General features: G+C 33.8%; 1 protein-coding gene across 1 annotated transcript in view; it reads right to left on the reverse strand.

Annotated features, from left to right (window-relative positions):
• LOC137652393 (uncharacterized) overlaps nucleotides 1-12,500 on the reverse strand; it is a 26,080-nt gene that overhangs the window by 4,179 nt on the left and 9,401 nt on the right. The window contains exons 3-7 of the mRNA XM_068385781.1: nucleotides 10,313-10,449; nucleotides 8,959-9,090; nucleotides 7,126-7,183; nucleotides 4,370-4,491; nucleotides 1,359-1,467 (exon numbers count right to left, since the gene is read on the reverse strand). Of these exons, the coding sequence (XP_068241882.1) occupies nucleotides 1,359-1,467; nucleotides 4,370-4,491; nucleotides 7,126-7,183; nucleotides 8,959-9,090; nucleotides 10,313-10,449 (558 nt within the window). The remainder of the gene's footprint in view (nucleotides 1-1,358; nucleotides 1,468-4,369; nucleotides 4,492-7,125; nucleotides 7,184-8,958; nucleotides 9,091-10,312; nucleotides 10,450-12,500) is intronic.

The following is a 12,500-nucleotide window of genomic DNA, read 5'->3' on the forward strand; positions in this document are numbered from 1 at the left end:
ATAGTCGTAGTAAAAGTGTTGTGGGTATTATTATTATTATTATTATTATTATTATTATTATTATTATTATTATTATTATTATTATTATTATTATTATTATTATTAGTTGAGGTGCAGCCCTAGCTGGAAAAGCAGGATGCTATTAGTCAAGGGCTCCAGCAAGGAAAAAATAGCCTAGTGAGGAAAGGATATAAGGAACTAAATATACTATATGAGAAGTAATGAGCTATTAAAAGAGACTATTTCTATTAGTAGTAGTAATAGTAGTAAAATTGTTATTATTATTATTATTATTATTATTATTATTAGTTGAGGTGCAGCCCTAGTTGGAAAAGCAGGATGCTATTAGTCAAGGGCTCCAACAGGGAAAAAATAGCCTAGTGAAGAAAGGAAATAAGGAACTAAATATACTACATGAGAAGTAATGAGCTATTAAAAGAGACTATTTCTAGTAGTAGTAGTAATATTAGTAAAAGTGTTGTGGTTATTATTATTATTATTATTATTATTATTATTATTATTATTATTATCATTATTATTATTATTATTAGTTGAGGTGCAGCCCTAGTTGGAAAAGCAGGATGCTATTAGTCAAGGGCTCCAACAGGGAAAAAATAGCCTAGTGAAGAAAGGAAATAAGGAACTAAATATACTACATGAGAAGTAATGAGCTATTAAAAGAGACTATTTCTAGTAGTAGTAGTAATATTAGTAAAAGTGTTGTGGTTATTATTATTATTATTATTATTATTATTATTATTATTATTATTATCATTATTATTATTATTATTAGTTGAGGTGCAGCCCTAGTTGGAAAAGCAGGATGCTATTAGTCAAGGGCTCCAACAGGGAAAAAATAGCCTAGTGAGGAAAGGAAATAAGGAACTAAATATACTACATGAGAAGTGATGAGCTATTAAAAGAGACTATTTCTAATAGTAGTAGTAATAGTAGTAAAAGTGTTATTATTATTATTATTATTATTATTATTATTATTATTATTATTATTATTATTATTATTAGTTGAGCTAAAACCCTTGTTGGAAAAGCAGGATGCTATTGCTAAACGGCTCTAATAGAGAAAAATAGCCCAGTGAAGAAAGGAAATAAGAAAATAAATATATTATATGAGAAGTAATGAACAATTAAAATAGAATATCTTAAGTAGTAGTAGTAGTAGTAGTAGTAGTAGTAGTAGTAGTAGTAGTAGTTAATTATAAATAACTTGATCTCAAAATTGAAATGTAGAAACGGGCCTCCTTGTCAAGTTAAATAGTACAAATTGTTAATTTAGTCTTGAATAAATGTAATTAAAGAAGGCCACACATTCAGCAGTAACAGTCCCATGGTATACTCACGGGAGTCTCTCATATAATCCAGTACTTGTTCAAGGACAGTCACTTTCTTGATGGACAGTAATTCCCCTCCAAGTGACAGGCAAAACTGTCTGGCCTCAGGCCACGAGATCTGAAAAGGAACGGCATCTGTATAAAGTTTATGAAGGTTTTAAAGGTTGATCATTAGCTTACTCTCAGTTCCAGGTTCCTCGTTGCTCTCTCCACAACACTGTGATTGTGGGCACCCTACTAGATGAAGCGTAGTATGTGCAAAGCGCTGTATTCTGTAGAAAACTCGGTATCACTATACTCAAGTTTTTTAATGAGGCGCATTTGCACGGACCCGCAGCGGCGCCCTTTTAGCTCGGAAAAGTTTCCTATTATCTGATTGGTTAGAATTATCTTGTCCAACCAATCAGCGATCAGGAAACTTTTCCGAGCTCAAAAGGCACCCCTGCGAGTCGGTACAAATCTGCCTCACTAAAAAGAATTGACTATAGTTACCTCCTACACAGACAGCACAGCTATACATGCTTTAACTTATAACTTCAAGGGCCTTTTTAATATACCGGGCTACATCTTTAGTTGGTGTTTTTAAATTTCCTATTTCTACGTTGTTTCTAAAATTTCTAACCTCATTACAGCTAACCATATGCTGGGTAGTATCCTCTGCCTCACTACATAAACAAACAAAGCCTATCATTATTACTCCTGTTTCTATCATTTTCTTTTAATTCTGGCATATTTAGCCTTGTTTTCATACCTATTACTGCTTCATTAGTGTTAAGGTCTCCTATATAGTCTCTTCTGCCATTACTATTCACAAACCTCAGTTTAGTCACCCCTGCTTTCTCTACCCAAGCAAGAACCAGGGAGGAGCAGGTAATAGCTGCTGAAGACTCAGCAGGAAGACCTATAGAGTGCTCCAAATGATTGTACTTGAACAGAGATCGAACTTCCAACCCCCGGATTGAGAATCAGGCAATTAAAAGTGTCATATTCTAAGAACAAAATGTTCAATTAAAATTTCAATTAGGGTTTTCTTATCAAAGATTGATAATTCAACAAATCGGATAAATTTTCCTCAATACTATTGTAATACTTTCTAACACATGTTTTGGGTGATGTTCTGGTATGCGATCTAATCTATGGCGTGATCTCAGAAATTATTCTTTTGCTCTGGTATGTGATATCAGTATTTTTAATTGGTAAAAAAAAAAAAAAAAGAATGATAGGAAATCTAATGGTTCTTGCTTAGAAGTGCGCTCGCTTCGCTCGCGAAAAAAATAGACATCAAGCTCTGTATGTACTGGCAAGCGGTAATGTTGAGCTGCACACTCTAATATCAATGATTGATTATTATTTCTTAGATAATTATTCCCGGTATATATATATATATATATATATATATATATATATATATATATATATATATATATATATATATTTAGAAACTAATGGTTCTTGCTTCGCCGTGAAGTGAAGTGAGATCGCTACTATTGTATCAGCTGAGATTGCATACCAAAGCAAAGGCACAACTTTGAGATCGCATGCCAAAACAGCACCATGTTTTGTACAACTTGGAAAACAAAACAATACAATCATATACACGACTCGTCAAGGAATTACGGGTAACTTTCACAACTTCAATACCCTTTATAATTATAGTAGACCACATATATACCTATAAAACATATCTCTGGAGAAGTATATGTCAAAATCTGAAACCGTGGAAATTTGGAGTTTTTCCCTCTTATTTGCAACCGTAGAAGTTTCTCTTACACATTTTAGAAGCCAATTTCAAATTATCCTTTAACAAATAAAAAAATCCTGTGTTTATCATTCTTGGCACATTTGAATAAAATAACAACGTTCTTTTAGAAATCAAATCAGATATTCACAACCTCCATCTTTACACACGCACAAATTATTATGTTTATGTTAGTAGTTTTAAGAGAAACAATTAACTAGTAACTAACTATCTGTGCATGGTGAAACTATTTCAAATCTAGCATCAACGTTTCCGTGATTAGATTTTTTATTATTATTATTATTGTTATTATTATTATTATTATTATTATTTGCTAAGGTACAACCCTAGTTGGAAAAGAGGATGCTATAAGCCCAGGGGCTCCAACAGGGAAAATAGCCCAGTGAGGAAAGTAAACAAGGAAAAATAAAATATTTCAGGAACAGTAACATTAAAATAAACATTTCCTATAGAAAATATAAAAACTTTCACAAAACAAGAGGAAGAGAAATAATATAGAATAGTGAACCTGAGTGTACCCTCAAGCAAGAGAACTCTCATCCAAGACAGTGGAAGACCATGGTACAGAGGCTATGGCACTACCCAAGACTAGCGAACACTGGTTTGATTTTGGAGTGTCCTTCTCCTAGAAGAGCTGCTTACCATAGCTAAAGAGTCTCTTCTACCCTTACCAAGAGGAAAGTGGCCACTGAACAATTATAGATCAGTGGTTAACCCCTTGGGTGAAGAATTGTTTTGGTGATCTCAAGTGTTGTCAGGTGTATGAGGACAGAAGAGAAAATGCAAAGAATAGGCCAGACTATTCGGTGTATGTGTAGGCAAAGGGGAATTGAACAGCAACCAGAGAGAAGGATCCAATGTAATACTGTCTGGCCAGTCAAAGGACCCCCAAAGTCTCTAGTGGTATTATCTCAATGAGTGGCTGGTGCCCTGGCCAACCTAGGCTACTACCTAGAAATATGGAAGGCCTTTAGGGAGAGCGAACGTTACATTTCTACAAATTTACATTGAACCGTAATTAGCATTGATTATTAGATATACTGTATTATCAAAATTCTGATAATATTAATTGTACTAACATTAAAAAAAAAGCCTTTTCAAAAGAAGGAAGTCAAAAACAGATCCGTAACTGTATGGCGTAAAATATTTCTAAGGATTATCGTTCTATCGTCTTACACATAACCCAGATTCCATATGCAATGGCATGTAGATTGATAATTGATGATAACAATGATTAAACTGATAAGATATGAATAAAAACCTTTGCAGGAGAGAAGAAAGACAGACAGCTATCCCCAACTTTGTTGTAGAACATCGGACAGGGAGTGGGAGACTTCGCAGTAGCGTTCACCGCTTGCTGCACCAGGCTGACCAACTGTTCGGCTGTAAAAGAAAGAAAAGATAGAGCCAAGCGTTTTATAGAAGATTGTTAATACGTTCTGGAGCTTTTATTGAAATTATCATTATTTCTCTGCTCTTATATTAAGGGAAAAGAATCCACTGTTTTTGTTCAGTGACTACTTTCCTCTTGGTAAGGGTAGAAGAGGCTCTCTAGCTATGGCAAGCAGCTCTTTTAGGAGGACACTCCGAAATCAAACCAGTATTCTCTAGACTTGGGTAGTGTCATAGCCTCTGTACCATGGTCTTCCACTGTCTTGGGCACACTATTCTTTCTAATTTCTTTTCCTCTTGTTTTGTTAAAGTTTTCATAGTTTATATAAAAACATATTTATTTTAATGTTACTGTCCTTAAAATATTTTATTTTTCTTTGTTTCCTTTCCTCACTGGGCTATTTTCCCTTTTGGAGCCCCTGGGCTTATAGCATCCTCTTTTCCATCTAGGGTTTTATCTTATCAAGTAATAATAATAATAATAATAATAATAATAATAATTACTCTCATTATCTAAAATAACACTGAATGATCTCATCTCGTTATTATTATTATTATTATTATTATTATTATTTGCTAAGCAACAACCATAGTTGGAAAAGCAGGATGCTATAAGCTCAGGGGCTCCAACAGGGAAAATAGTCCAGTGAGGAAAGGAAAATAAAATATTTTAAGAGTAATTACATTAAAATAAATATCTCGTATTTAAACTAATTTATAAAAACTTTAACAAAACAAGATGATGAGAAATTAGATAGAATAGTGTGCTCGAGTGTACCCTTAAGCAAGAGAACTCTAACCTCAGAGAGTGGAAGACTATGGTACAAAGGCTATGGCACTACCCAAGACTAGAGAACAATCAGAAATATAATTAAATGAAGTATTTTCTTTTGGGTGACGATATATACATCCTAAATTGATTGACGGTCCTCATTGGGCTACTTTCCATGTTTTGGGTTTGAAATATTCTGCTTCTCCAAACAGGGATGTAGCTTGCTAATAATAATAATAATAATAATAATAATAATAATAATAATAATAATAATAATAATAATAATAGTAATAATAATAATAGCCTAATAATAATAATAATACTAATGATTATTATCATTATTATTATTATTATCATTATTATTATTATTACTATTTTATTATTATTATTTTAGAATTATTTTATTATTATTATTATTATTATTATTATTATTGGTTCTGAAATTACTGTTATTATTAAAGTTATTAAAATCATTGTTATTATCAAAATTATTAAAATTATTCGTAATTGATATCTCTGGATTTTCAACTTTGCAAATGCTTAACTTTGTACTTTATTCATTCATATTTCATCTTATATACATTTCCTCTGTTTCAATTTGTTTAAGGAACCTCAGTTATATTATATGAAATATCCTCGATTGCACAAGTCAAAAGTATTTATTAATAAGACTCTATGGAAGAAAGATAAAATGTGGATTAATATTATTATTGCTAATTGCTAAGCTACAGCCCTAGTTAGAAAAGCAGGATGCTTATAAACCCAGGGGCTCCAACAAGGAAAATAGCCCAGTGAGGAAAGGAAACAGGGAGAATTAGAATAATTTGAGAACAGTACTATCATTAAAATAAATATCTCCTACATAAACTATAAAGGTTTTCACAAAACAAGATGAAAGGAAATAAGATAGAATAGTGTGCCCAAGTGTACCCTCAAGCAAGAGAACTGTAACCCAAGACAGTGGAAGACCATGGTACAGAGGCTATCCAAGACGAGAGAACAATGGTTAGATTTTAGTGTGCTTCTCCCAGAAGAACAGCTTACCATAGCTTAAGAGTCTCTTCTACCCTTACCAAGAGGAAAGTGGCCACTGAGCAATTGCAGTGCCTTTGGATGAAGAAGAATTGTTTGGTATTGTCAGGTGTATGAGGACAGAGGAGAATATGTAAAGAATAGGCCAGACTATTCGGTGTGTGTTATCAAGACAGCAAGTATAAATCTATTCTTTACATCTTACGTTCTGAAAGGTTAATTATATGAATTATTCCAGCTGTGACCAAGCTGTGGAATGATCTTCATAATCGGGTAGTTGAATCGGTAGAACTTTAAAAGTTCAAACTTGCAGCAAATGTTATTATGTTGAACAGGCTTTTTATAGTTCATATATCATGACATATCTGTTTTGATGTTACTGTTTTTAAATTATTCTTTTGTTGATTTTTTGTTAATTTTTTCTGATATCGTTAATCTATTTCCTTATTTCCTCTCCTCACTGGGCTACTTTTCCCTATTGGAGCCCTTGGGCTAATAGCATCTTGCTTTTCCAACTAGGGTTGTAGCTTAGCTAATAATAATAATAATAAAAATTAACTTACTCCCAAGAATTTATCCAATTGAAGTATACCTCGTCTGGGAAGATAATTTTACTATCGCCTAATCAATTTGTTGTTGAATAATGAATAATGACACTTCAGATAGAAATATAATTTATAATATGACTGAAAACCCTTTATCAACTTATTTATTCAATCAATTTACACCACAAACATTCAAACAAATATCTACAGCAAAGGAAATTCTCCTGAAGAAACTACAAAAAGTAATTAATTCATGATGATTTTAATCATACTTACTTAACATCAATCCTGTGTCCTCTTCCGATTGCATCACCAGCCTTTTAAAGTTTATAATCTGTGATGGGATAAATATGCGTTTAATCTTCTGTTGATAGAGATACAAACGAACAAACAACAAACAAACAAGTACGGTCTCTCTCTCTCTCTCTCTCTCTCTCTCTCTCTCTCTCTCTCTCTCTCTCTCTCTCTCTCTCTCTCTCTCTCTCTCTCTCTCTCTCTCTCTTTATATATTATAGTATATCAATATGTATGTATGTATATATATATATATATATATATATATATATATATATATATATATATATATATATATATATGCATACAAAAGTATACATATATCTTTTTCTTTAAGTTTTAACTAATTCGCGTAAGTTGGTGCACTGTATTATGTATATATATATATATATATATATATATATATATATATATATATATATATATATATATATATATATATATATATATATATATATATATATATGTAATAAATTTTGCACATTTTTACGTGTTTTTCATATTCAAATAAGCCATATATATTTTTGATATATTAATGTCTGGATTCTCTTAACGACCTCGGGATCAGAGCCCCAGGCGAAATCACACAAAGACTAGAGCTTGGCTCCGGCCGGGAATCGAACCCTGGTCGGCAAGCTTATATAGACAGTGACTAACCCACTTGGCTACGAAGAAAGATTAAAAAGTCAATGACAATTCTACTGTACTTATACCTGTCGAATTCAGGTATTTTGTACTTAGAATTGAAATCAACCCATCTTCACCATCGCAGCTAATTGGTAGTTTGTTACTTGGCATTCAATTTATGATAAATTTTGCACATTTTTACGTGTTTTTCATATTCAAATAAGCCATATATATTTTTGATATATTAATGTCTGGATTCTCTTAACGACCTCGGGATCAGAGCCCCAGGCGAAATCACACAAAGACAAGAGCTTGGCTCCGGCCGGGAATCGAACCCTGGTCGGCAAGCTTATATAGACAGTGACTAACCCAGAGCTTGGCTCCGGCCGGGAATCGAACCCTGGTCGGCAAGCTTATATAGACAGTGACTAAGTGGCCAAGTGGGTTAGTCACTGTCTATATAAGCTTGCCGACCAGGGTTCGATTCCCGGCCGGAGCCAAGCTCTTGTCTTTGTGTGATTTCGCCTGGAGCTCTGATCCCGAGGTCGTTAAGAGAATCCAGACATTAATATATCAAAAATATATATGGCTTATTTGAATATATATATGTATGTATATATATATGTGTGTATGTATGTGTGTATACCATATATATATATATATATATATATATATATATATATATATATATATATATATATATATATATATAAATAAATATATATAGTCGTAGGCTATATATATATATATATATATATATATATATATATATATATATATATATATATATATAGTCATAGGCTATATATATATATATATATATATATATATATATGTATATATATATATATATATATATATATATATATATATATATATATATATATATACTGTATACCCGCACACATATAAACACACAAACACACACAGACACACACCCATACACACACACACACACACACACACATATATATATATATATATATATATATATATATATATATATATATATATATATATATATATATATATATATATATATATATATATATATACTGTATATATATATATATATATATATATATATATATATATATATATATATATATATATATATATTAATTATCTGAAAGTGAAATTAATTCAGCTCGAACTAAAATATCTATCTGATCATCCTCCCATCATTACCTGGCAGATCCTAGGGTCCTTCTCGGCCGCCCTGTCTTCAGTGCTGCAGAAGTCCCTGATGGAGAGACATCTTCCCTGACGTCTCCAATAGAAGGTTTCGTAGTTGCAGTTCGAGTTGTCATGGGTCCAAAACTGGGGAGCGAGAAGAGCATGAAGACAAAAAGGAAGTCATAGTGAACAAATTCTTTCAATATGTGATCTATCGGTCTGGGATCTACCAATTTATGATAGTGATATGCTATTTATAGCATTAGATTTTGCCGGAAAAAAAAAAAAAAAAAAAAAAAAAAAAAAAAAAAAAAAAAACGTTGAAATTTTTAAAATAATTGTTGCCATTAAAAAACGGATATATTGACGTCATCATCATCATGACGTAAAGGAGCGATATTACGGTCACCAGCCCGTAAAAGATAATAAAGTAGGATAAAAATTACGGTCGCTTGTATTTACTGAAATACGGCTGAGAAGTATGTTTTTACGGAGAATTTCCTATCAAAATCACAGGGTTTTTAACAGTGTACTAGTAGGTCGTGCGGAGTAAAAATCATTAGAAGTTTTAAAAAGTATCCCAGAAATAAAGAACGCAGCTTTCTATGTACCGCTTGCCAGTATGCTACATAACAGCAGTGATGTTTTTTGTTCTTTGCGAGGAAAGCAAACCACAGTGGAGCAAGAAAAAAAAAAAAAAAAAAAAAAAAAAGACAGTTCGGTAGATCACATGTCGAGATGAAAACAATTCGGTAGAACACATATTGGAAGGGCACCACAATTCTTAACGCTGTTTCCATTTTTGGTACTCACCCCTGTAAAAAAAAAAAAAAAAAAAAAAAAAAATGTTGCTCTTATTGTCATGGTTCCACAAGGGTACATTTTGCGTCATTTATTGCGAAAAATATTTCCTTTCTGTATTCAATACTGGGGGAAAGACTGATGTCTCTTTCATTCGTGTTGGTGTGGATTAAAACTTGAGAACTTTTTAGATAGATTTTGCCGCCAGTATTGAATAACTGGTGTAAAGTTTGTTGACAATAGATACCAGAACCGTCTAGGTTTATTATTCTTAAAATCTAAAGTTTTAAAAGCGCTCTTAGTATGATGATCTTTGGAACAGTCATCGGTAAACTAATTGTCCCGTCATTATTATCAATTTATGATAGGCCTACTGTTATTTTAATTAGGACCAAAAGCATCCCATCCATTAAGAGAGCAGGTATGGTGCATAGTAAAAATAAGAACCTCAATTATACTGTTTATTATACCGATATAATAAGAATTAAAACTTCAAAAAAGAAAAATACAAAACAGCTTCTAGGTAAGTTTTATCGCTCGTGCCTCTACGAGTTATCATACTTACAGAGCAAATATGAGGGTCCTCGTCTGATCCGTCACTGCACTGCGCGCCATTCCTGCAAATTTCATGATGGTAGACGCACTGGGTCCCAGACTTACACAGGATTTGATTTCCCGAGCAAGAAGTTCCGTTCACCAGACCTGAAAGCAACTTAGGTGTTAGAACGAAGAAAAACTAAGTCAGGGCTCTGTATCTTTCGAGCAATGAGGCCCGTTCACCAGACCTGAAAGCAACTTACGCATTAGAACGAAGAAGAGCTATGTCAGAGCTCTGTATCTCTAGAGCAATGAGTCCCGTTCACCAGACCTGAAAGCAACTTACGAGTTAGAACGAAGAAGAGCTATGTCAGAGCTCTGTATCTCTATAGCAATGAGTCCCGTTCACCAGACCTGAAAGCAACTTACGCGTTAGAACGAAGAAGAGCTATGTCAGAGCTCTGTATCTCTAGAGCAATGAGTCCCGATCACCAGACCTGAAAGCAGCTTTCGTGTTAGAACGAAGAAGAACTATGTCAGAGCTCTGTATCTCTATAGCAATGAGTCCCGTTCACCAGACCTGAAAGCAACTTACGTGTTAGAACGAAGAAAAACTATGTCAGAGCTCTGTATCTCTATAGCAATGAGGCCCGTTCACCAGGCCTGAAAGCAACTTACGTGTTAGAACGAAGAAAAACTATGTCAGAGCTCTGTATCTTTCGCGCAATGAGGCCCGTTCACCAGACCTGAAAGCAACTTACGTGTTAGAACGAAGAAGAACTATGTCAGAGCTCTGTATCTCTATAGCAATGAGGCCCGTTCACCAGGCCTGAAAGCAACTTACGTGTTAGAACGAAGAAAAACTATGTCAGAGCTCTGTATCTTTCGCGCAATGAGGCCCGTTCACCAGACCTGAAAGCAACTTACGCGTTAGAACGAAGAAGAACTATGTCAGAGCTCTGTATCTCTAGAGCAATGAGTCCCGTTCACCAGACCTGAAAGCAACTTACGAGTTAGAACGAAGAAGAACTATGTCAGAGCTCTGTATCTCTCGAGCAATGAGTGCCGTTCACCAGACCTGAAAGCAACTTACGTGTTAGAACGAAGAAGAACTATGTCAGAGCTCTGTATCTCTCGAGCAATGAGTGCCGTTCACCAGACCTGAAAGCAACTTACGTGTTAGAACGAAGAAGAACTATGTCAGAGCTCTGTATCTCTATAACAATGAGTCCCGTTCACCAGACCTGAAAGCAACTTAGGTGTTAGAACGAAAAAGAACTATGTCAGAGCTCTGTATCTCTATAGCAATGAGTCCCGTTCACCAGACCTGAAAGCAACTTACGTTTTAGAACGAAGAAGAACTAAGCAAGAGCTCCATTTATCATATACATCAACTAACTATTCCATTGACTCTTGCTTAAACTACGAGTCTTGTTTAAGCCTATCATTATACATCCCCTGATTATTATCATTATCCTTACTACTACTATTAGTCAAGCTAAAACCATAGTTGGAAAAACATGTCAGCAGCCCAAGGCCTTCAAGAGGGTTATACATCAACTAACTAATTCATTGTCTCTTGCTTAATCTGCGTGTCTTGTTGGAGCCTATCATTAATAAATTCATCGCCTACAATTTTATATTACGCTGATCATAGCTCTCAAGAGGTCCATTTATTAATAATGATGATATGGAAAAGAAATAAAAATTGCTCTCTCAGTCCAGTAGTCAGGTTGCTCGACTCACTAGTACCAACCCTAGTTGGGAAAGCTATAAGTCTAAGGGGTCCAGCAGGGAAAGATCGCCCATTGAGGAAAGGAAATATGGAAGTGAATAAATCACAAGAAAAGTAATGAACAATTAAAATAACATATTTAAGAACAGTAATAACATTAGAATAGATCTTTTATATATAAACTATGAAAAGAGAATTATGTCAGCAGCCTGTTCAATATAAAAACCTTCGCTGCAAGTTTGAACTTTTGAAGTTCCACCGATTCAAGTACCTGACCAGGAAGATCATTCCACAACCCAGTCAGAGCTGAAATAAAAGTTCTAGAATACTGTGTAGTATAGAAATTATCCCTATTTCGACTCTCTTTGTCTAAGCACTGAAGTAAGTAACTGGTAGTTGGTCAACGCTGGTAAGTCTCAATCAGAAGGGGATGGTCCTGAGGGGCTAGTAGTCTCATCCCAAATACTACCCGAAGAATTTA

The sequence above is a fragment of the Palaemon carinicauda genome, chromosome 13 (genome assembly GCF_036898095.1).
Source record: "Palaemon carinicauda isolate YSFRI2023 chromosome 13, ASM3689809v2, whole genome shotgun sequence".
NCBI lineage: Eukaryota > Metazoa > Arthropoda > Malacostraca > Decapoda > Palaemonidae > Palaemon > Palaemon carinicauda.